This window comes from Aspergillus candidus (genome assembly GCF_002847045.1).
Source record: "Aspergillus candidus strain CBS 102.13 unplaced genomic scaffold BDW47scaffold_15, whole genome shotgun sequence".
Classification (NCBI taxonomy): Eukaryota; Fungi; Ascomycota; class Eurotiomycetes; order Eurotiales; family Aspergillaceae; genus Aspergillus; species Aspergillus candidus.
In genome coordinates, this window is record NW_020194020.1 from 253,453 (window position 1) to 276,155 (window position 22,703).

A 22,703-nucleotide genomic window follows, 5' to 3' on the forward strand; every position below is an offset into this window, starting at 1 on the left:
GACTTGGCCCTGCTCCTCAACCCGAGACCTCTCATCCGACTTGTCAGAAAGGCGCGCTCTCCTGCGTTCTGATCCGTCATACTAACAAACCCTACCCGCTTCAGTCGGATCGCGTTCGTATGTGTCCTCCCCCAGGCTGCCAAATGCAATACACAGATCCGCAATGTGACGTGACACGGCTCTGTGCGAGTCAGGAGTAACCTTAATATCGACGCCCCGTACTCCATATCGAGCATCCATGCAATGCAACCTAGCCTCAAACCCGACGCCCTCGGGCGTGCTCTTCACCGGCATCCTATCTGCACATGTCCCTCCCGCATCATCAGCCATCCAGGGGACGGACGATAGATAGATTAATCCGACAGTCTTCTTCCCCCACCCGCTCTCCGATGGGAAGGATTCCGGAAAAGCCATCTAATCTCGTCCGTCGGCGTGTGGCTCGTGACGATCTAAGGCCCATAATGTGGCTTGCGTGAGACGTCACATTGCATCAATCGCACTCTCGCCACCATCGGCTTTTGCTCTTGCGGCCAACGTGGCCCTTCCCCTTTCCTCCTATCAAGTCAGGAACGGCCTTGCCCGGACATTGAGTATGAGGATGCGTAAGTTCGTCGGGTTCTTATGAAATGGCTCGCCCCTTGCAGGTTGATCGGATCTGACTGGGTAAATGGGGACTTTTCCGGGTGACAAATGCTGGGGTTGTGGCTTCATGTATTGGTGTGGCGGAGGCGATATCTGGGATTTGTCAAGTCGTCATTCCAAATTATGGGGCTCAATGTAGAGGGTGATGACCACTGCACCAAATGCCGAAGAATCGGTGTTTGGTCGGCTTGATATGACCGATGTCCACAGAAGTTGATTATTGATGGTTCATATAAGCATGGTGGGGGCCAGCTCCAGTAGGTTGTATGGGTTTTGACCTGAATCCTTGAGTCTATCTAATCAGTCTTTCGCGAAGGATGCTGCGTACGGCTGCAGTTTTCTGTGAGGTTACACTGATGTAGGCATCTGAATGACGTTTTGGTGGGCGTGTTTCTAAAGCTGTGGCATATTTATATACAGCATACTCGTAGGTCTACTACTGTTCGAAATGATAGCATTTCTTCTTCAGACACTACTCCCTATTGTTCATATTCAAACTATACACTCTGTTATTTTGCACAATCACTGTCTGATAGATATCGACTACAACTCCTGCTAACTACTTCTATCCACCATACTACAACAATGACTCTCAAACTGGATCTGCTGGGTCAAACCAGCATAAGAGCTACACATAAATACAGAGGTATTTAATAATTTACTCCGACCGGATACCTAGCTATCTATCTAGAACCAGCAACAGACAGCCGCTCCTACCATCAACGAAACAAGTCCAACACCACAAACACGCACCGTCTATACTATACAACACCTACGGTCCAGATCCCACGTACCAAGATAACGGGCTGTCACAAAAAAAGCCCCATACTCCATCAACCCAAAACCAAGCGGGTCGGTTCGGCTTGATGGCCTGATCCTTCCTGATGAGTTAGTTGATCCGTAGGGCGGCGGGCTCGTTAATAGCCGAATTGAATCCACCATCGGTTGTCCGATCGATCTGATCTAATTTGATTAAATTTTGGACCCTGAGAGGGGCCGTGACATATATTTGAGAAGGCTGAGATGGATTTGGAGGTTGAGACCGTTGGTGGGTTCAGGACCCACTGTGTTTGGGGTTGATAGGGTACTAGATTGGGAGGATGGATGAATTTGCGGGAGGTTGGTTGCCGGTTAGGGTTGGTTGGGTATTTAAAAGGGTGTCTTGACTCTTGTGGTGAGGTGAAGGATGATACCTAGAATTTACTCCATACTCCGTACTCCGAGTATCGTCTGGAGTAGATCGAGTGTTATCCAGAGATAAAGATGAAGATGAAGATAGAGATAGAGATAGATAGAGATAGATAGAGATAAAGGGAAACAAAACAAACAAACAAACAAATCCAACAAACAGCCTGTTTGGCTGGTTTGCATCATCTACACCGGCTGACCCCAAACAGGAAAGCAACTGCTTACCTCAGCCCGGCCAGCCAGCCGGAAAATCCCAACATTATTCGTTCACTCGTTGAATGGGAAAATTCCCCAGAGGTTATCAGCGACTTCTCATCTCTCCCATCTCCCTACACCCTCCCCCCCCCACCCCTTCCTCCCATTCCCCATTCTTTTCCCGAACAGACATCTTCATCATGCTGTTCCGTGCTGCCTGGGCCCGTCAGGCCGCGCCTCTGCGCCGTCAGGCCTTTGCTCCCCTTGCCCGTCGCTCCGTCACCACCGACGCGGCCTCGTCGCATGCTGAGAATATCCCCCAGGTTTGTTGGCCTTAGGCCCTTCTCTTCGCCCCTCCCCCATCATGATGAAGAATTGGACAAAAGACTGACGCGCCGTGTCGCGTGTATAGGAGGAAGACAAGCCCTTCACCGTTCAACTCTCCGATGAGAGCTTCGAGACCTATGAGATCGACCCGCCTCCGTACACCATGGAGGTCACCAAGAAGGAGCTGAAGCAGATGTACTACGACATGGTCACGATCCGGTATGCTATCCTCGTCTTGCAACAACACACTAGCCGCTTCCAGATCGTCCATGCTAATGGTGTGAACCAGCCGTATGGAGATGGCCTCCGACCGTCTATACAAGGAGAAGAAGATCAGAGGTTTCTGCCATCTGTCGAACGGCCAGGAAGCCGTCGCCGCCGGTATCGAGCACGCCCTCACCCGCGACGACAAGGTCATCACCGCCTACCGATGCCACGGTTTCGCCCTCATGCGCGGTGGTACTGTCCGCTCCATCATCGGAGAGCTGCTCGGTCGCCGTGAGGGTATCGCCTACGGCAAGGGTGGCTCCATGCACATGTTCGCCCCCAACTTCTACGGTGGCAACGGTATCGTCGGTGCCCAGGTGCCCGTCGGCGCTGGTCTGGCCTTCGCCCAGCAGTACAACGAGGATAAGACGGCTTCCGTGATCCTGTACGGTGACGGTGCCGCCAACCAGGGTCAGGTCTTTGAGGCTTTCAACATGGCTAAGCTGTGGAAGCTGCCGGCCCTGTTCGGTTGTGAGAGTATGTTTTCCTCTTATATTCTCTACTGATCGAAACTAATACCATACAGACAACAAGTACGGTATGGGTACCTCCGCCGCTCGTTCCTCCGCCTTGACCGAGTACTACAAGCGTGGCCAATACATCCCCGGTATCAAGGTCAACGCCATGGACGTCCTGGCCACCAAGGCCGCCGTCAAGTACGGCAAGGAGTGGGCCGTGGCGGGCAACGGTCCCCTCGTCTTCGAGTACGTCACCTACCGCTACGGCGGCCACTCCATGTCCGACCCGGGCACGACCTACCGCAGCCGCGAGGAGATCCAGCGCATGCGCAGCACCAACGACCCCATCGCGGGCCTCAAGCAGAAGATCCTCGACTGGAACGTCCTGTCCGAGGACGAGCTCAAGGGCCTGGACAAGGACGCCCGCGCCTTCGTCGACGAGGAGGTCGCCATCGCCGAGGCCATGGCCGTCCCGGATGCCACCCCTCGCATTCTCTACGAGGACATCTACGTCCGCGGCAGCGAGCCCCGCTGGATGCGGGGTCGTACCGTCGACGAGACCTTCTACTATTAGATTTGGGGGAAACCAACAAAAACGAAAAGCCAAAATAATAGAATGGGAGGATCGAAAGGGGTCAAACGGGAGCACATGATATAAAGGAGATATAATCAGATTGGCCGGTTCCTGTGCATTTACCTACCTACCTTACCTACCTTGCTCTCTACGATATGTTTACTATGTAATTTAGCCGTGAATTTATTATATTGCATTGATTTTTTTTCTTCTTCTATCATATTATCATCATTACGATCCTTGATAAGACTATCTCTACCTTGAAATCTGTATTTGGGCCTAGGTCTAGATCTATCTAACAGACCCACAGACTCGAATAAAAGACAACATGAAGCAAAAACCACCAAGATAAGTAAGTAGAAGTAGACAAATACCTAGGTAGTCAAGATAACGAACCAAGCAAGTTCAGGAGAACAGTATAGAACTGAAAGAGTATAGAACTACAACAGCATACGATATCATACAGTAATATCCAGCACTGGTTGACTGATGTTGACGATTCTACCGTATCTGCAACTATATATATAGATTGATTGGATCGATCTATGTGATCACCACTGCTTGCCAATAATGAATTGCTAGAAAATGGAGTATACATAGCGTACGTGTTGAAGATGGATGAATGGACGTATATATATAATGGGTTACCACGTATGATGGATCAAGATATTATAGATATAATAAATATATGTTGAGCAGGACCTGGTAACCTACGCTGAGTGTATACGTTGAGTAGCAATATACTGTCCCCTATGATATATAAGTATACAAAGTAAACAAAGCACCTCAATTCCCAGGGAATCAACCACATTATGTATATTAAAAAAGATGAAATATAAAAACACCGCAATCAGGGTATCACAAAAGGACCTCAAACAAATCATCAACATCAGCCATATCAGCCGCCCAAAAACCATCATGACAACAATGTTCAATAAAACGGATATAAAAAAGAAAAAATGAAAAAGAAGAAAGAAAATATTCAAGCAGGCTCCTGCCTCAACATCTCCAGAATCATATCCTGCGTCCGCTGCACGGCATCCAGCTTCTCCTCCAGCGCCGCGCGATCTTTCTCCAGCTCGCGGTGGATCTCGTCGCGCATTTCGAGTCGGAGTTCGTTTTTGAGTTGCGTTATTGCTGCTGTGGAGAGATTGCCGGGGGAGTTGGTTTTGTTGGTGTTGGTATTGGCATTGCTGTGATTATTGTCTTGGATGCTGGGACGAGGGGAGAGGTTTTCTCGCTCCGAGGACGGAGCTGATGATATAGAGGCCGCGGAGGAGGCGGAGGATGGTGGTAACTGCAATGGTACTGGTAATTGTGGTGCACGGGGAACTTCTGTCGGGGTCGTGCTGGCTGCTGCGTCGAGGTGTTTATTCAGTTTCCCCAGCGTCTCGAGCATGGCGGACATGACGCCCGCGTCCATGGACGGTGCCTGTGCTGTCGGGGTGTGGTGGATGGGCGTCGCGGGCGAGTTCCCCTGGAACATGGTGTCGAAGCCTGGGGGAAGGCGCACCGCCGTTGGCGTGGAAATAGGCGCAGGCACAGGCGTAGACGTAGACGTAGACGTAGACGTAAACCCGTCCTGCTGGCTCCGACTACCGCTGACATCCCCTGCGGGTGGTGGTGGTGGTGCTGCTGCTGCTGCTGCTGCTGGCGCCGTACTCGACGGAGACTCTCCGCTCCCCGATGCCGGTAGCGACGGCACCGGCGCCGGCGCCGGCGGAGCCTTCCACCCCCCATCGCAAGACATCGTCGAGATGACATCCCAAGGCGACGACGCCTCCCAGTACTTGCGCTTGCGCGGGCGACGCATATCGCGCTTCTCAATGCGGCGGGCCTCGGCCTCCTCCCAGCGCTGCCAGGTAGGGATCCAAGCGTCGACGGCGACGCGCCAGCGCGGGTTCGCGCTGTCAACGGGTGGCTCGCGCTGCTGGCGCGACTCCTCGAGGAACTTCTGGCGCTGCTTGGTGACGATCTCGACCTTGCGGCGGACGCTGTGCCATGAGTATGGGTGGCCCTGGTCGCGGGTGAATTCCTCCGTCACTGTCATCCACCACTTGCAGAGGCTGCTGCGGTGGCCGAAGTCTGCGGCGTGGCGGTTGCAGATGTCGAATAGGGATACTTCTTCTAGGGTGGTGAGGCGCTTGCCGTGTCGGCGGTTGCTGTTCGGATGGCCGTGCGTGTTGTTGTTGTTGGTGGTGTTGTTGGTGTTGGTGTTTGTCGCGGCCGTGCTGCTTGACTCGGCTCGGCCCATCCCGCTTTCGTTTGGCCCTTCGTCCACGATCATGACTGCGTCGTCATCGGGTGCGTCTCTGTCTGTCTGATCCCGTCGGTTCTTGTTCCCCTCGCGGTTATCACCCGTGCGGGCTAGTCCGGACGTCGTCGCGCCCCGCGTGCCGATCCCATCCACCGACCGCTCACTGTCCGAGCTATCTAAGCCGTCGATGCGCGGCTGGGCACGCGACTCGATGACCACTGATACAGGCGGCATCTCGTGATTAGAGCGCGGACGCGACAGCGACATAGGGCGAAACGGAGAAGCGGTGGACCCGGGGGTAGGGGAGGACCCCGTCGCCGAACCTTGGTTCATATGTAGCCCGGCGAGGGGTCCTTGTGTAGAGGAGCGCGACGTCATCGACGGCCGCCATTGCATCGACGACATCTGGTGGGAGGTGTGCGCGGGTGAGGAGGTGGAGGTGGAGGCGGGAAATTGGAGTCGGCCGGTCGCGGAGGGCGGCGGGGGGAGGGTGGTGTTCCAGGGATACATCGAGGGGGCGGAATCTGGAAGGGACCCTCCAGATGAGAAGAGAGGAGAGGGGGGAGTGATGGAAACGAGTGAGAGAGAGGGCGGGAAGTTCACGATCGCGGTCTGGATGGAGTTGAGTGGCCGGAATGGACCGGGGTCTGTATTCCTCGGTATTGGTATTTTTGTAGATACCATCTCGGTACGGCGATACCCATGTTATTCTCTCCATATTATACTTCTCTAGACTACTCTATACATACTCTGTATTACAATCTATACCAGCATATGCTGGTGATGCATGAGACATCCAATGTACATTGATATGGTATACAATACAGCGTGGGTCTAGGATTAGACAGTCAGAGCGCCAGATCATCCGATCGTCGCAGATGCTCGAAAAGAAAAAGAAAAGACAGATAAAATCAAACAGAAACCCAGACAGCCCAGTTATACATGCACCTGCAGATCAAGTCTACAGAGAAAAATAAAGAAAAATAATCAACCCCAACCACTCGAGAGAAACTACCGTCGGCGCAGATACCACGCAAACGCACCCGTACCCACCACCTCGCCAAACGGCGACGGCACTTCAGACGCGCCGGGGCGCGCGACAGGATGGCGCAGGTACACTGCCGCACAGATGCTGTGGTTGACCTCGAGGTAGCGCGGCACGAAGGCGAAGGCGCTCATGAATTCGCGCGGCTGCCACGGCGTGCCGTACGGCTTGCTGTGGTCGATGGGGTTGTCGCGCATCTGCACCATCGCCCGCCTGAGCACGTCGAACTCCTCGTCGGACAGCTCCGACGTGTCGGGCTCCTGCTCCGGGTTCTCGGCCGCCTGTCGGAAGGCTTCGGTCAGGGCCTCGCCGGGTTGGGCCTCGTCGGCGGCGGCGGCGGCAGCGGTGGTACCCTGAGGTGCACCGGGCTGCTTCTGGGCGTCGGATGCCTCGGGCTTGGGTGATCGGGCCTCCTTATCTTCCCTGCGGTCGCCCTTCTTCTTCTCGGCGCGCTTGGCCTTGAGCAGCTGGGTCAGCTCGGCGAACTGCGACTCGAGATTGTCGGTGAGCACGGTACTCGAGGCCGAGCGCGACAGCACGCGACGCACGGCCTTCTGGAAGCCGCGCAGCTCCTGCTTGCGCTTGGCGGGCAGGACGTCCTGGCCAGTGGACATAATGCCCTTCGCCTGGGCCATCAGCCCCTTCAAGACCTTCCGGGGATCCTCCTTGGGCTGGTCCTTGGCCTCTTTCTCCGCGGGTTCCTTGGACTCCTCCGCCGCAGCGCTGTCTTCCTCCTTGGCCTCGGCCTCGGTGGCCTCCTCGCCCTCGGATTTCTTCTTGCGCAGGGCTCGGCCTTCCCGTCGTTCGGACCTATCCTTGGGGGCACCAGTAGCAAACATGACGCGTTCGGGGTCGACCTGGAAGAGGTCTCCGGGGTTCAAGAGGTAACCGGGGTATCTCATCTACAGAATTAGCCCATATCCACACACCCATATACGAAGAGAGAAAAAGAGAGAAATACCTTCTGCCCATTAACCGTAACCGCCCCATGAATCACAAACTGACGTGCCTGGCGAGTACTGCTCGCAAACAGGGCCCGAAAAACAGCAACATCCAGCCGCCGCTCCAACGGAGCAAACGTCATCTGCGAGAAAGGAATATACTGCTTCGCCTGCTGGATGGTCAGAGCCATCCGGTCAGGCTGGCCCTCTAGACCAGAACCACGGCCAGTGGCGGCCCCCGCGCCGTCGTCCTTGGCCAGGTTGTAGGGATCCATGGGGATGACGCTGCGGATGCGGGAGGAGAACATGCGCTGCCACTGGCTCTCGCGGACCTGTTCGCCATGATAGGCGCGGGCGATGCTCTTGGCTTTGAATTTCTGCTGGAAGTGCGTGCGGAAGGAGGTCTGGGGGGTGCGCATCCGCGTCAGGTTAAATAGGTTGTATTTGCTCCATGATTGCCGGATTTTCTGCGGACGCATATCCTGTCAGTGGTTTACTCCTGGAGAATGGACGGGATGGGTTGATGTCGTCTGACATACCGGATTGGTCAATGTGGTCGTCGCCCTGTTCCTCATGGTGGCGGAGTAGACGTGGGCAGGGAATAATTGAACGTGTCTGGTTCTTCCTGCTCGGGGTCGAAGTGAAGCTGCTGGCTGGCCTGGTATCTCCGGCGCCAAAACTTCACGGTCACGTGTGGCATTAATCATCAGGAACAGACACCTGAGGACACAGGCACTGACACTTTTCTTCAGGCCACCATCCCCTCTCCCTTGATTGGCTGGTGTGACTCTCGCTTACCACTAGCGCCAGCTGACTCACCCGCTTCCCCTATAAATACTCCTCTCCCCCTCCACCCTTTAACCTTTTTTCTTCTTTCTTTCTTCATACTTACCTTGTTTGGGTGGCTGCGATCAAGAAGGCGGTCCACCACAGTCTGGTCCCTGCATTGCACAGCGCGGCGGAACAGTCTGTTCAACGGCCTTCGGGTCATTGACAGGCGTATTCTTTGGCACCTTTCCTTTGTGGAATATCTTATCTTTTCATCATGCTTTGGGCTATATGCTTGAGGGTGGAGAAGAGATTGTAATTGTAGCTTGTAAATCCCGTGGTTCAATCAAAGTCGTATAGACTGTCAACGTTGTATCGGTACATCCTGGATAGATTACTGTGTGTATTACTATAGTCGTTGCTCGTTTCGTCATTCGTGTCATTATAAGAGCGCGTCCACCGCATACCCCCCACGCTCCCCCCATCCGTAGTCCTATTCCTCCCGCCGCGAACTGGAAAATGCCTCCTGTAACGCCTCCGCTTCCTGCGGATTGACCGCGTCGTCGAGAATAGCATGCGCCATCTCCACCGTCTCGTCGTCGATCCCCTCCTCCAACACCAACCCTTCGCTAAACGCCAGTCGCGTCAACGCAACCAAAAACTTTTGCTTCCCCCCAGCAAGACGCCCGAGCTTCGACGGCAGGTCCACCTGGTCCGGATGTCGCCGCAGCACCCCGTACACCAGCCGCATCAGCCCGTTGACCAGGGTCGCGTGCAGTGCCCGCTCCGGCGGGAATCGGTAGAGCGCGTCCAGCTCGTCGTGCATCGCGCGGATGGCCCGCGCCAGCACCGTCGGGTGCGCCGCGATCGCCTCGCTGCCGTGCCGGCTGCCCGGTGCCATCGCGTTGAAGGCGATCGCCTGCAGCAGCGACAGCGCCTCCAGCCGCAGCTGGCATACCGCCGCCGCCGGGTAGGGCGCGGCGCCCTCGTCCGGCTGTGGCGTCTCGCTCAGCAGGTTGGCCACCCGGTCGATCACGTAGTTCTCGTTGGCGCGCTGGTCTGCCTCGGTGTCGAGTAGGGACCCGAACGCGTCGGGTTGCACGCTGGTCGCCAGCAGGCTCAGCGTCAGGATCAGGTCGTGGAGCGGCTGCGCGCAGTTCAGCATCATGAGCACAAAGTCGTAGCGCATGCACCGCCAGAACCGTTCGAGGTCCGCCGCGACGTGGAGGCGCGAGCAGGCGATCTGGTGCAGCAGCGCCAGCGCCGCCGTCGCGTCGACCCGCGGCTCGAGCTGTGACGCCGGCGTGCGCCGGATCTGTCCTGAGCTCTGCCGCGACTGCGGCGAGTGACGGAATCGTGGCACCCCGTTGACGTCGCCCGAGTCCTGTAGCACGGGCACTAGGAGCTCGATCAGCCCCGATCCGGGCGTCCGGGCGTCCAGCGCGAGCACCTCCCGCGTGACGGCCAGGAAGATGGGCACCGGAGCGAAGTACTTCTCCGCCAAGGCCTGCGCCCACAGCGCGATCACCGCCTCAGCGTAGTCCATCAGGTAGCTGCCCCGGTTGCGGGTGGCTGTTTCCTCCAGCAGCCGGGTGGACAAGGTTCGCTGGGGCGCCGACGGGAAGGCTAGCCGGCCCAGCACCTCGAGGTCGCTTTGTTCGTTCGGGTACGTCCGGTGGTTGAGGAGGCGTTTCGTCACCCGCGCGTGGGCGTCGTCGTCCGCGGTCCGGGCCGGTCTGTCCGCCACCGTGTCCTCCATCTCCATCTCCATCTCTTCCTCGTCCGACGGGTCAGGATCGGGATCGTCCGGCGCGAGAGGCTCGGCGGTCTGGGGCGCGGCGGGGGCGTCCAAGGGCAGGCCGGCCTGACGGTCCGGGCTCAGCTGCCGTCTCCGTTTCCCGCGGGCGGTGGTGGTGTAATGTTTGGAGGGGGTGGGTTTGGTGGGCGAGACGGCCAGGATCTCCTCGTCGTTGAACCCGTCCCGGAAGGGGAGGACCCTTGTCTTCTTGGGCGTCTCGGGGGCGGGGGTCTCCTCGGGGCGGTCTTTGGGCTTGCGGGCGTGGATGCGCATGGACTCCTCGGCGAGGTCCTGCTTCAAAAAGGCATTCTCCGTAGCAAGCATCTTGCCTTCAGCCCGCGCCGCCTCGACCTCGCCGCGATGGCGACCGATCTCCTCGGCCAGCTGCTTCCGTAGGGCTACCAGCTGCCGCTCGTAATTGTCACTCAACTTGGCCTGGTTCGAGCGGATGATGGCGATTTCGCCATTTTTAGTGGCGGCCGTGGTTTTGGCGGCGGTCAGTTCGTCGACCAATTCTTTATAGCGTGCATTTTCCTGCGCCAACTGTCCAGACAACATTAGTCCCACGTCCGAACCACGCTGTCTACTGCTGGGAGCGGAAAGAGAAGGTCCACTACCTTTTCCATGAGGAGGTTGTAGTCATGTTGGAGTTGGGCGCCATGGGGGGAGAAGTCTCCTTCGACCTCCATATACTCCGCGGGGTGGTCTCGGATCGGCGCTTGGTCCGCGTCGTGCACTTCGAACGCATGGGGCACGGGGAGATCTTGTTGCTCCGGGTGGGTGAAAGACCCATCCAGGACGATAGCTGAGCCATCGTCAAAGACCTCCGCATCCAATTCGCCGACATCCAGGGCCCCGTAATCACCGGTCAGACCGGTGTGCAGACGCGGGGGCGGTGGGAGGGTCGTTATGTCGTGGGAGGGGATGCGCTGGTCGAGGGGAACGGGATGGTCATCCTCAGTCACATCCATACGAAACGAAGGCACTTTCAAGCCCGAGGGCGCGGTTGGTTGCGACCATTGGGTGGCTCGAACGGCATTCTCCTCCAACTGTAGGAGGGTGCCGGGGGGAAGGTCCTCGAAACCATCGTCGGAGAAGAAATCCTCATCGTTGTCATCCATGCCCACGGGTATTGTTGATCGCCATGGGGATTTTACAAAGGGGGGAGGGAGAGAGGGAGAAGCGGTTCAAGAAGAGAAGGAGAAAGAAGAGTATTATAAGAAGTAGGTTAGAGAAAAAGAGAAGAAGAAGAGAAGAGATGAAGATGAAGCTGAAGATGAGAGGATGACAAACCTGACAAACTGGACAAACAGACAAACAGACGGATGGCATAAGTAGTCAGCAGTCAGCTGATCTGCACAAGGTGCATTATGCTCATCATCTTCTTGATTCTTCACGATCAATCGATCATCTCATTCATTTCAAAAGAATAAAATATGATAAAAATATCCCGAGCTTAGACAATAGATATACGTCTATAGATATATAAATATAAGGTAGAGACATGGTTGGAATTCAAGAAAGACTGATTCTCCGCCCAACTGCACACCCAAATCCTTCGCCGATCTTTCTCTCAACCACCTCTGTCTCTCTCTCTCGCTCTCTCTCTCTCTTCTCCTTCTTTTCTTCTTCTTCTTCTTCTCTCCGATTTCTCCCCCGGATTTCTTCCATCCTCCTTTTCTCTCCTCCTCTTCAATCCTTCTTCTCCTTCGTCTCCCATCGCGTCTTCTTCCTTCTGCACTCCCTCCGTTCCCTCATCTCTCCCTCTCCCTCTCTCTCTCCCTATCCTCCTTCCTCTCCTCTCTCCCCTTCTCCTCTCCCCTCTTCCCCGCGTACTTGGTTTCCCCCCCATCTTTCACCATCGTCAATTGCGCACAACGTCATCTCCCCTCCCCCTCACCTCTCCTTCCCCACCTCTCTGGTCCCTCTTTAATCCCTTCTCATACACCCTAATACTCCTTGATCATGTCCAAGTCTCGCCGGAACGTCCGGTTTCAACATCGCGGCTCCATCGGCTCCGATACTCGCCGGCCTAGTATCTCCGATACCAGTGATGCCGCTTCGGATCCCGGCAGTGCTTCCAAGAATGGCCCGGTCGATACTCCGGCGACCATCCCGGAAGAGGTGAGTGCCTGACTACTTCACTGCGACTTCCCCGGTCTCCATCCATCCAGAAGACTGACAACTTCTCCCGACAGAAACCCCAGCAGTCCGACTACGAGAAGAAGAAGGCGACCTTCATCACCCGCACGATATGGACCTTCGTCATGATCGCCCTCTTCTTCATCGCCATGTTCTCCGGCCATATATACGTCATCGGGATCGTCTCCGCCGTTCAGATCGTCTCCTTCAAGGAGGTCATCGCCATCGCCAACGTCCCCAGTCGCGAGAAGAACCTCCGTTTCACCAAGTCGCTGAACTGGTATTTCCTCGCCACGACCATGTACTTCCTCTACGGCGAGAGCGTCATCTACTACTTCAAGCATGTCCTGCTGGTCGATAAGGTGCTCCTGCCCCTGGCCACCCACCACCGCTTCATCAGCTTCATGCTCTACGTCATGGGTAGGTCTATCTTCTCCCCGGAAAATCAAACTTGAGAATGCTGAATGCTGACCCTTTAGGCTTCGTCTTCTTCGTGGCCTCCCTGCAGAAGGGTCACTACCGCTTCCAGTTCACCCAGTGGGCCTGGACGCACATGGCCCTCTACCTGATCGTCGTCCAAGCCCACTTCGTCATGAACAACATCCTCGAGGGCATGATCTGGTTCTTCCTGCCCGCGTCCCTGGTCATTACCAACGACATTTTCGCCTACGTCTGCGGCATCACCTTCGGCCGCACCCAGCTCATCAAGCTGTCCCCCAAGAAGACCGTCGAGGGCTTCCTCGGCGCCTGGATCTGCACCATCGGCTTCGGCTACTTCATGACCAACATCCTCATGCGCTACAAGTACTTCATCTGCCCCGTCAATGACCTGGGCTCCAACGTCCTGACCGGCCTGGAATGCACCCCCAACCCGGCCTTCGTGCCTCAGCCCTACTCCCTCCCCGAGTGGACCGGCCTGGACAAGACCCTGTACATTGAGCCCATGCAGTTCCACATCCTCGTCTTCGCCTCGTTCGCCTCGCTCATCGCCCCCTTCGGCGGTTTCTTCGCCTCCGGACTCAAGCGCACCTTCAAGATCAAGGACTTTGGCGAGTCCATTCCCGGCCACGGCGGCATCACCGATCGCATGGATTGCCAGTTCATCATGGGCTTCTTCGCCTACATGTATTACCACAGCTTCATCGCCGTCTACAAGGCCAGCGTCGGCGACATCATCGAGACCGCCATCAACGGTCTCACCGTCGAGGAGCAGCTCGAGGTGGTCCGGGGGTTGGGCAAGTACCTGTACAACCAGGGGACCGTGTCGGAGTCGGTAAGTGAACTGAAAGCTATTTTCCTGGCCTTATTCCAGCGAACTAACTCCCCTAGATCATGGATTGCCTCACCACCGAGCTCAAACGGCGATGAGCGACGCGGTCACCATCTGATCATGACCGCCCTTCTCGTCTCCCCGTTCTTCTCCATCTCGCTAGACGGCGCTCGCTCTGCCGTTTATCCTGTTTGATGTCACTTTGTCTTTATATTTACTTTATTTATTTATTCTTCTCTGCAGCGTCTCTTCAACATGACATGGACTCTACTTATTATTGAACTTCAACCTCTCCAACCTTTTCTTCTTCCCGGACGCTGTCGCTCGTCTGCGCGTGCTGGTATGTGTTATACTTGGGTTATACCGTCAGGTCAGGTCAGATCCCGCAAGCAAAACTAGATGGATGCATGGATGTATGGAGTGGAATGGACCGGTTGTCTAACCGGGGATGGATTTAACGATCGCCGCCTTGTGTGATGTGATTGTAGCTATGTGGATAGAGTGGCAGTGGTAGTGAGTAGATGTGTGTAAAATCAATCACCTAGGATAAATGTATGAGTCCGTTTTGTATGCTCATATCTATCAGGTTGGACGGTTGAACCATCAACAGATCTATCTTCGGTCAATCCCCACTCTTGTCCGTCCATCCTCTATAGTATATCCTCTGATCATGGCCGTTCCCTGCCCATCTTCATCCATCCACGATCCAACCACCCATCCGTCATCTATCCACGCCCGTATCCAAAACAGGACAGACAGATAGCAAGGTAGTCTGTTAACCACCTCATATCTGAAACAGTCTCCCAAGCTGGCAGTAGATAGCAAGGGCCTTAGGCCTTCACTTTTTTTTCTCTTCGAGACGGTTCACTTTTCTTCCAGGCGCGTGAGTTGACTGGCCTCTGGACCTGGCTTGGGCAGTGTCGGGGGGTGCGGTGACGTTGGTGTCTTTCTTTCTTTCTTTCTTTCTTCCCATCCACATATGCATACATCCATCATCTATCCGCCCAGCCCATGTATGCACATATGATAGAGATAGATGGCAGAGTATGCACATAAAAAAAAGATCAAAAACCAACAGAAGCAAGATCGACCGATCAATCAATCATCAACTCTATACTCCTCCATCTCCACCTTGAAAAACTCCGCAACGCGCGCCCTCTCAGCCCCCGCACACTCCGGGTCCAACATGAACCGCACGGCGCCATCACGACCCTTCTCGTTCGCCCTGGGCCGCTCCCCGTTGGCGGTTACGGGTGTCAGCGGGTGGAGGGGTCGTGTGGGGCCTCCGTTTTGGACGGTGCTGCCGTTGGGTTGTTGTTGCTGTTGCTCTCGGGAATCTGCGTCGTCGACCCAGTGCGTGTAGCGCGGAAGTCGTTGGGCTTCGGCTTCTTTGTTGAGGGGGATGCGGACGGTTAAGAAGCGGTCGGCGGGGAAGTGGGGGCCGAGTGTTGTTGAGGCGCGGTTGTGGGTGTATAGTTCGAGGAGATCAAATAAGGTTTCTATTTGGATATTAGCTTATTGCTTGATTTGCACGGGAGATAGGATAGGGAGAATGTGTGTTGGCGGGTGGGAGCCTACCCATGACTTCTTCACGACTCGTCCGCCACGCGTGGTAGTCCCGTCCCTCCTCTACAGCCTCGATGCGCTCGTCCAGCAAGCGCCCGGCTAGTTCCAGGCAAGCAAACGCCATCGTAGACGACGTCTGCTTGATCGGCGCAAAGGTGCGGTAGAGGTCCTGCGAGATGCGGTAGGCAGTGCTGGAGACGGCGGACTGCGCGGTGAGACCGTACTTGCGGGCCAGCTTGATCAGCGTCTTTTGGGGATGACGCGTGCGGAAGTCGAACCCGGAGGCTTCGAGCATGAGTCTTTCCAGGCCGATGATGCCTCGGGAGGGCATTTCGAAGATCTGACAGTATTAGTACAGAAATGGACAAAAGTTTTCGTAAAATAAAAATAAAATAAAAATAAAAACATACCGGGTTGTCTGCAGACAAGTGCTCGGAAGGAGACACTTTGAGATTGTACGCGGCGCAGACAATCTCGCGGGACTTTTTTAAGGTGTCCTCGATCTTGCACGCAGTGAAGAGGGCGGCAGCAGCAGCGTCCTAATAAGATCCGTCAGTAATAAATACTTGACAGCGCGCAGTTGGAAAGTACCGTGTAGCTATACTCGTTATCCGGGTGAACAAGCCGGAACTTGTGGTAGTACACCACGGCGGTGTCAAACGTCCGGATAGGACTGAGTGTGTCAGCGTGGGTCACAACGATCGCGTAGATTGCGCTTACAGATACAGCACCCGACGAACGTTGTCAATCCAGGTGACGCCTTGGAGGCGCAAGGCCTCCTCGCGCAGGGGATTCACCCCCATGGCGGCAATACATCGCTGGATGGTCTGCTCGAAGATGTATGGTTTTGCCAACTGGATGAAGGAGGGGTGGATTGGGGGCGGGTCGGGCAGAACCGACTCTGCGGGCGAAGGAAGTCTCGCGTCGCCTTTCATATCTGGGGTCATGGTGGTTACCAGGATAGAGATTAGAGAATAGAGAATGGGAGAGGATGATGGGATGATGGAGATGGAGGATACCGAGATGCGGATTTGATTGGCGAGAGAGGACGGGTCACGTGGGCGGGAGTATCGACTTATGTCGAGATTCTAATTTATCCTTAATTTATCTGTATTAATTTATAAAAGAGAAACGTATCTATAAATGTGTAGATGAAGACAGAAGAATGTATAGATAGAAAAGGTTTGGTCTATTTGTGTCGATACGTGTGGAAGTAATACTGACATTGATCCACCACGTGCTGAGGTATATATAGCAGCATCGATAAAACCACATTACCAAAAGATGGTATGATAGAATCTATGAGCAGAAGTTATAAGACAAAGTTATAAGACAGTGTTGATTGTAAAGATATGATTCCACTATCAACACTCCATCGTGTCTATCTCGTCACTATCTCCATACCTGAATAGACATCTACCATAACTATAAATCAACCCGACCCATACTTCTTGATCAGCTTCTGCATAATCGCCATGGCTCCAGAACGATACCCAGCCCCAAAGATAGCATGATGGTTGAGATGGTGGTACCTACCCAGTCAGTCAGTAAACATCAACAAGACATAACCAACAAGGGAAAACAAAGAAGAACATACAACTCATAAAGGCTCACCCGATCGTCATACTCCCCCACCGGCTCCGTCCTCGGCACAACCCGATGATACTCCTCAAAGAACCCACTCCCAAAGCCCCCAAACATCCTCATAATCCCCAACTCAAACTCACTATGCGCGTAGCAAGCCGACGGATCATACACCACATCACCTCCCCCTCCACCATCATCCCCAGACCCACCAACAATAACCCCCCAATCCGCATTCCCACTCCACAAGTCCCCATGCACAACAACAGGTTCCACCCCAGCTTCACCCCCCAAATGCCCATCCCCCAACAAAGCAGGCACTACCTCCTGAGCAGTCCGCTCAACCATACCCCTCAACTCCCTATCTCCCCTCCCATTGCGTTCCTCAGATACCCGCAGCACACTCATCAGGCGCTCCTCAGCGTAGAACTCAGCCCATGAGTCGTGGAAGGTATTCCCCTGCCTCGTATCCCCGCAGAACGTAGGCACGGGAAATCCAAATCGACGGCGTCCGGTGGATGGATCGGGGCTGGCAGGTGTGGAATGGAGCTTTCCCAGCCTTTGCGCGAGGGATTTCTCCCCCTTCGCTTTCCCTCTTCCTACCCTCCCACCCAACTCCAGAAACTCCGTCACTAGGAAAAAGGTCTTCCCACCCTCGTCTAAAGCGCCCCACGCGATCCCCCTCGGACAAAACCCCGGCACGGCGTTGGCGATGGCATTCAAGGACTCGTATTCCCCGCGGAACATTTCCTGGGCGGCGGCGCCGGTGGAGGACGTTTTGACGAAGTAGCGGCGCTCTTCTTCTTGGTCGGGATTGCTTGGAGATGGGATGAGAGCGCGGATTGTCCCTGTGCTGGTGAAGCCGGAGCCGAGGTTGGCTGTTGAGAGGGTTGCTTTTGTGTTTGGGGGGAGGGAGAGGGATTGGAGGATTGGGGGGGGGAGGGGGGACATTTTCTTTGCTGTATATCTTTGGATCTTCCTTGGAGATGGATCTTATATGGGAGAGTTGTTGTATCTGTGTGAATGGTATGTAGGTGTCGTATTGACAGAGTGAAGTTGAGATGTGAGGTGGAGAAGACAGTGGTATCCCTCGATGACGTCATTAATTAAATATAGCTATGGTCGATAAGATAAGATGCAGTAGAATATTATACCTATCTACGCCATCTATATCAGTCTGGCCACCACGCCCAGCGGTCCGCCTCCGATATTCCAGACTACGACACCATAGATTTCACCAAATGCTGCGCCGTTTTAGTCCGCTCCCGCACGTCCAGATCCGGATCATCCTCCAAACTAGCCAACCGGTCCATTACGCCCATCGATCGCAGCGTGGATGCCCGCTCGCGACACCCCTCCCGGTCGCTCGCATCGTCCTCGTATGTCAGGTTGATCACTACCCACACGCAGTTGATCCGCACGTCGCGGTGGTTGTGGTTGAAGTACCCTACCAAGTGGCGTAGTAGGTCGCGATGCGAGACTAGGAGCTGGCGGTGCCAGGGGAGTCCTGCTGCGAGGTGGATGATCACGTATGTTACTGATACTAGGATCTCTGTGGGGACCTGTAGTGCTCGTTGCGGCGGTGTGGCTGTGTCCCGCCGGGGTGGGAGTGCGATTGCTCGTGGTCGGAGCTTGTCTGTGAGTGCGTCTAGGAGCACGTCCTGCCCGATCTCTCGGAATAGGTGGTCGATCATCTCTGATGCCCCTGGCCCGCAGATGAGGTTGCGAATCAGGTCGAAGGTCTGCTCCTGCACTGCGATGTCGTCTTGTCGTGCCTGCGTCGATTGGTCGAGGTCACCGTGTAGCGCTAGTCGACGCCGTCGCGTTGCGTCCGGTAGGAACATCTCGAGACTCATCTTCGACGGCGGCATCGTGTCCGCCATTTTGAGATCGTCGTCCCGTTCTGGCGATGGGTCCACCGGGTTCAGCAGATTCACTTGCTCACCCGCCGAGTTGGCGCGGCTCATCCCTGTCCCCGCCCCGTTGTCCCCCTCCTCGTCTATCCCGCGCTGGGCCAGCGCTGCCGTCGGGTCCTGCGTGATGATGTGCTTGATCCACCCGGACCCTAGGCTCTCGACGATCTTGATCTTCACGTCGTTGGTCGAGTTGCAGGCTACGTGCTTCAATGCCCAGAGGGATTCGATGCGGAGTTTCGTGTTGGTGGAGTGTGCATGCTCGCATAAGACGGGCAGGATTTCCGCCGAGATGATTGCCTGTCTTGTTAGCAGTCTTTCTTTCAATATATTCAACGACGGGAAAAGGAAAAGGGGAAGCAAAGAAAGAACTCACCTCTTTCATCGGGCTGAAATCCAGTGCCAGATTACAGATCACAGACGTGGCCGCGATCTGCACATCGATGTCCGGATGTCGGATGAGGACGAACAGCGGCGGTGCCACGCCCGCGTCGATCAGACTCGTGCGTAAGACACTAACAGACCGGGTGAGCATGCGCGCCGCGCCACAGGCGGCCAGGAGCGTCGGCGTCGGGTTGCCGTCGACGGCGGTGTTCTTCGGGTTGGCGGTGTCCGCCGGCGGATCGCGGGGACACGGCTTGAGCGAGTCGATGATGTAGGGCACCACGCCATTCTCGCACACGGCCTTGCGATACTCGTCCTTGAAGGGGACCAGCGCCGCCAGGGCCTTGAGGATGTTCTCCCGGTATCGCATCACATGGCAATGCCGCGGGGCGAACCCCCGGGCCCCCAGGCGACAGTCGGGCGGGCGGGTTTCGGTGTCGCCGTCATCGCCGCCGTCGCTGCCGTCGGCGGACCACATGGGCTGGGCGTTCTCGTGCAGTGGGTTGTAGGTCTCCTTCAGCAGCTGCGACAGCCGCTTGATCGCGCCGCCTTCGACGGCGTGCTTCTGCAGTTCCTGATCGTCGATCACCAAGGTGGCCAGCACCGCAGGCGCCTCCTCGCGCAGGCGGTCCGCCGGGGGAATCAGCCCTCCGTCCGGACAGCCCTCCGCGTCGCCCAGGACCGCGTAGTCCTTGTCGAGCATGCGGAGCAGGATGGGGATCACCAGGTAGCAGAGCATGGCGACCCGATGCTTCCGGGTCAGGCTCAACCGGAACAGCACAGTGACCAAGCGGGCGGCCATCAGGCGGGCCATGCCCCCCTCGGCGCGGAGCACGTAAAGGAGCCAAGGGATGACCGCGTTCTCCTCGTCATCGGCGGTGCCGGGATTGTCGAGGAGGGCGAAGGGCGAGGGGAACGAGTGGCTGTGGCGGCGATGGCTCGCCTGCGGGCCCAGCGGGGGGAAATTGGCGACGCTGACGGAGGGTTTCCCCGCGGACAGGGGCACGGGAGGCAGGAAGTACTCGAGCGGGTTGGCGCCGGTCTGCCGCGGCACGGCGGACCCGGACAGGTAGGTCGAGCCCCAGGGCCCGCGCTTGACGTCGGCGGGGGCGAACTCGGGCACCTGCTTGGGAAACACCGTCCGGATCCCCGGCGACGAGAGGAAATGTTCGGCGCGCCACTTGGAGTGCTCGACGATGACGGTGACGGCGCGCAGGATGGGGGCCAACCGGGCGGACGGCGGCGCGGGGGGCGGCAGGGCCCCCAGGGCCCCCGGGGCCTGTACGTGGGCTTCGGCGCCAGGCAACACGAAGCCCTGGGCGACGATGAAGGAGGCCAGCTTCACGGCGAGGGCATCCAACACCCCGCAATCAGCCAGGATGGCCTTGTGGGCCTCCTCCGTGCAGAGCTTCCCCACCAGGGCGGCCGCCAGCTCGATGGCGGCCACGTCATGATGGGCGGTATAATCTTGAGCGATAATCCGGGACAGGGCCCCGACATGGTCGGTGGAGAAGAGGAGGTCGGCTAGGCGGGTATCTTTGCGGCCTTGCTGCTGACTCTGCAGGGGGAGACGATCGGCGACGTTGTTCAAGGTGCGGAGGATGGGGAGGACGAAGAAGCGGGGGCAATCGGGCGCCGACAAGATGGTGAGAAGGATGGATAGCGTGCCACTGGCGAATATGGGAGAGAGGAAGGCGGCACCTCCTTGACCACAACCCGTGTCAGTCAACGGCTATTCTACCAAGGTGTAGGCGTGTGTATGGAGAATAGAAGGGAGAGAATACCTTGTGCTAAGCTACCCAGAATGATAATCGCCTGTAGACATGCTTTGTCGGCCTCCGTGGTGGGCGAGGGGGGATCACGGGAGGCCGCTCCGTTACGCCCGGACGCCGCGGTCTTCCCGGGGGAGGACTGTCGCGTGGAGAGGACCTGCGCTAAGATGGGCAAGATGCCCCACCGAATCCACGCCTCTTTCCGCTGCTCATGACCAATGGTCTCATTCTTCAACGAGCGCAGCGCCGCCGCCTGGGTTGATAGCGAGTCCGGATTCTGCAGCTGGAGAAGGATGGGGGGAGTGGCCGCCCGAGTCATGGTCCGTCCGACAGATCACCGCCTCCCGCGGGGAGGGCCAGATAGTCAATATCCGATCACGCCTGATTTCTTCCTCTTTTTTTCGCTATTCGTTACCCACCGGTGAATTGAGCGGATTGACTATGGATTCAGAGATCGATATAAGATATAAGAGAGGCCGGAGGCGGAGGTGATGGGGAAGGGAGATCGGTGGTTCGACGGGACTGATAGTGGGACGGATGGGGAGATGTCTGGGGTTGACGATGTTGCTGGTGTCGACGTAACACGATGTGATGAGTTGAAGGGGGAATTGAACAGATCTGTAGAAGAGACCAGTAGAAAAACAAGAGAGCAGATCGAACAGACGATTGACGATTGACGATTGACAGAAAGTGAGGTCAGTGAAGATGGAAACGTTTTGGTGATGATGAAGCTTGGCATGACCTGGCTGAGTCAGCGGGTGGATAAGGCCGCATAAAGTGCGAACACGCAATGCGTCACCGCATCCGGGGCAGCCTTACAATTCGGGATCGATAGTTGATATAGTCGAGTCTGTATAGATTACATAGATATTATTGATAATGTACCGAAGTAATACTCTAGTCATCGCCTAGTTATAGTCTGGTCATAATCTAGTTATCGCTGAGATAATATGAGGGATTACTATGAAATACTATGATAGGGCTGTGGCGTATCGAGCCATACCGGTATGTATGGTAATCGATCGAGACAGTCCAAATACCGAGTCTGGATGGAAAGTCCAGCAGTTTCCACGAATGGGCGGGGGTGGAATGGAGTCTTGGCTGTAACAATACACAGTAATACGCATTGAAAACCCCCAAGTGGAGTGACAAATACGGCCCTAAATCAGGATTGACTTCGATCCTCCTTTTCTTCCTCCGTCTTTCCCTCTTTCTCTCTCTCTTCCTCTTCTTATCTTCCTCTTCCTCCACCCAAGATTTCCAGAACAAGATATTGAAAGATCCCGCCATCATCTCAGGACATTCTTCCCACAACTGAAGATCGTCCGGATCATGATGCGTCAGGGGACTCCCTTCATAGCTGCAGCAAACGAGTGCGCGTTGAGAATTCCAAGTCACCCACGTGGTGGTTTGGTTGGACGGAGATGTTAGTCTCTTCGCCTTCACCTTCCACCCTGCAACGCCCTTCCCCTACTTCCGCCTCCACCACCTCCAATTCCCTTCATCATTCCTCCTCTCCCTCCTTCCCTCGTCGCTCCTCCACTTCGACCGGTCACCACCCTCCACTGCCCTCGCAGTCCCACCACCACCCGTCGCAGCCGCCGCCGCAGCA

General features: G+C 56.0%; 8 protein-coding genes across 8 annotated transcripts; 2 read left to right on the forward strand and 6 right to left on the reverse strand.

Moving 5' to 3' along the window:
- Positions 1-2,159: 2,159 nt before the first annotated feature.
- Positions 2,160-3,851, forward strand: BDW47DRAFT_103766 (pyruvate dehydrogenase (acetyl-transferring) subunit E1 alpha). The gene is made up of 4 exons (XM_024812155.1): positions 2,160-2,348; positions 2,438-2,571; positions 2,642-3,096; positions 3,146-3,851. Exons 1-4 carry the CDS (start codon positions 2,226-2,228, stop codon positions 3,649-3,651), a joined length of 1,218 nt encoding a protein of 405 aa, XP_024673164.1. The 5' UTR covers positions 2,160-2,225; the 3' UTR covers positions 3,652-3,851.
- A 782-nt stretch (positions 3,852-4,633) lies between these two features.
- On the reverse strand, positions 4,634-6,418 carry BDW47DRAFT_124779 (uncharacterized protein; the record flags this gene model as incomplete). Its single annotated transcript, XM_024816304.1, has 1 exon — positions 4,634-6,418. One exon carries the CDS (start codon positions 6,416-6,418, stop codon positions 4,634-4,636), a length of 1,785 nt encoding a protein of 594 aa, XP_024673165.1.
- A 271-nt stretch (positions 6,419-6,689) lies between these two features.
- BDW47DRAFT_16810 (mitochondrial 37S ribosomal protein uS4m) lies at positions 6,690-8,502 on the reverse strand. Its single transcript, XM_024818362.1, has 3 exons — positions 8,434-8,502; positions 7,915-8,361; positions 6,690-7,855 (listed from the first exon to the last, which is right to left on the reverse strand). The coding sequence occupies exons 1-3, from the start codon at positions 8,467-8,469 to the stop codon at positions 6,920-6,922; spliced, it is 1,419 nt and encodes a 472-aa protein (XP_024673166.1). The 5' UTR covers positions 8,470-8,502; the 3' UTR covers positions 6,690-6,919.
- A 653-nt stretch (positions 8,503-9,155) lies between these two features.
- Positions 9,156-11,704, reverse strand: BDW47DRAFT_131037 (putative DNA repair protein Rad26; the record flags this gene model as incomplete). The annotated part of the gene is made up of 2 exons (XM_024817230.1): positions 11,078-11,704; positions 9,156-11,003 (listed from the first exon to the last, which is right to left on the reverse strand). The coding sequence occupies exons 1-2, from the start codon at positions 11,579-11,581 to the stop codon at positions 9,156-9,158; spliced, it is 2,352 nt and encodes a 783-aa protein (XP_024673167.1). The 5' UTR covers positions 11,582-11,704.
- A 574-nt stretch (positions 11,705-12,278) lies between these two features.
- Positions 12,279-14,196, forward strand: cds1 (phosphatidate cytidylyltransferase). Its single transcript, XM_024818363.1, has 4 exons — positions 12,279-12,584; positions 12,659-13,022; positions 13,082-13,875; positions 13,932-14,196. The coding sequence occupies exons 1-4, from the start codon at positions 12,426-12,428 to the stop codon at positions 13,968-13,970; spliced, it is 1,356 nt and encodes a 451-aa protein (XP_024673168.1). The 5' UTR covers positions 12,279-12,425; the 3' UTR covers positions 13,971-14,196.
- Positions 14,197-14,399: 203 nt separating this feature from the next.
- Positions 14,400-16,404, reverse strand: BDW47DRAFT_103774 (putative cyclin; the record flags this gene model as incomplete). Its single annotated transcript, XM_024812156.1, has 5 exons — positions 16,159-16,404; positions 16,030-16,111; positions 15,849-15,977; positions 15,451-15,778; positions 14,400-15,371 (listed from the first exon to the last, which is right to left on the reverse strand). Coding segments are annotated over exons 1-5 (1,163 nt in total), but the record flags the coding sequence as incomplete, so codon positions are not given.
- Positions 16,405-16,692: 288 nt separating this feature from the next.
- BDW47DRAFT_103776 (putative fructosamine-3-kinase) lies at positions 16,693-18,040 on the reverse strand. Its single transcript, XM_024812157.1, has 2 exons — positions 17,036-18,040; positions 16,693-16,970 (listed from the first exon to the last, which is right to left on the reverse strand). The coding sequence occupies exons 1-2, from the start codon at positions 17,971-17,973 to the stop codon at positions 16,871-16,873; spliced, it is 1,038 nt and encodes a 345-aa protein (XP_024673170.1). The 5' UTR covers positions 17,974-18,040; the 3' UTR covers positions 16,693-16,870.
- Positions 18,041-18,239: 199 nt separating this feature from the next.
- Positions 18,240-21,410, reverse strand: BDW47DRAFT_124785 (armadillo repeat protein; the record flags this gene model as incomplete). The annotated part of the gene is made up of 3 exons (XM_024816305.1): positions 18,240-19,235; positions 19,312-21,023; positions 21,104-21,410. The coding sequence occupies 3 exons, from the start codon at positions 21,408-21,410 to the stop codon at positions 18,240-18,242; spliced, it is 3,015 nt and encodes a 1,004-aa protein (XP_024673171.1).
- Positions 21,411-22,703: the final 1,293 nt, after the last annotated feature.

Excerpts from the sequence above, each read along its gene's own strand:
- BDW47DRAFT_103766 (XM_024812155.1), top strand. The coding sequence starts at position 2,226 with ATGCTGTTCCGTGCTGCCTGGGCCCGTCAGGCCGCGCCTCTGCGCCGT. Across the intron at positions 2,572-2,641 it reads TACGACATGGTCACGATCCG|CCGTATGGAGATGGCCTCCG; the intron begins GTATGCTATCCT and ends GGTGTGAACCAG. Across the intron at positions 3,097-3,145 it reads GGCCCTGTTCGGTTGTGAGA|ACAACAAGTACGGTATGGGT; the intron begins GTATGTTTTCCT and ends AATACCATACAG.
- BDW47DRAFT_16810 (XM_024818362.1), bottom strand. The coding sequence starts at position 8,469 with ATGAGGAACAGGGCGACGACCACATTGACCAATCCG. Across the intron at positions 8,362-8,433 it reads CGACCACATTGACCAATCCG|AAAATCCGGCAATCATGGAG; the intron begins GTATGTCAGACG and ends ATGCGTCCGCAG. Across the intron at positions 7,856-7,914 it reads TTACGGTTAATGGGCAGAAG|ATGAGATACCCCGGTTACCT; the intron begins GTATTTCTCTCT and ends CTAATTCTGTAG.
- cds1 (XM_024818363.1), top strand. The coding sequence starts at position 12,426 with ATGTCCAAGTCTCGCCGGAACGTCCGGTTTCAACATCGCGGCTCCATC. Across the intron at positions 13,023-13,081 it reads CTTCATGCTCTACGTCATGG|GCTTCGTCTTCTTCGTGGCC; the intron begins GTAGGTCTATCT and ends CTGACCCTTTAG. Across the intron at positions 13,876-13,931 it reads AGGGGACCGTGTCGGAGTCG|ATCATGGATTGCCTCACCAC; the intron begins GTAAGTGAACTG and ends TAACTCCCCTAG.
- BDW47DRAFT_103776 (XM_024812157.1), bottom strand. The coding sequence starts at position 17,973 with ATGTCCCCCCTCCCCCCCCCAATCCTCCAATCCCTCTCCCTCCCCCCA. Across the intron at positions 16,971-17,035 it reads CGGGTGAGCCTTTATGAGTT|GTACCACCATCTCAACCATC; the intron begins GTATGTTCTTCT and ends CTGACTGGGTAG.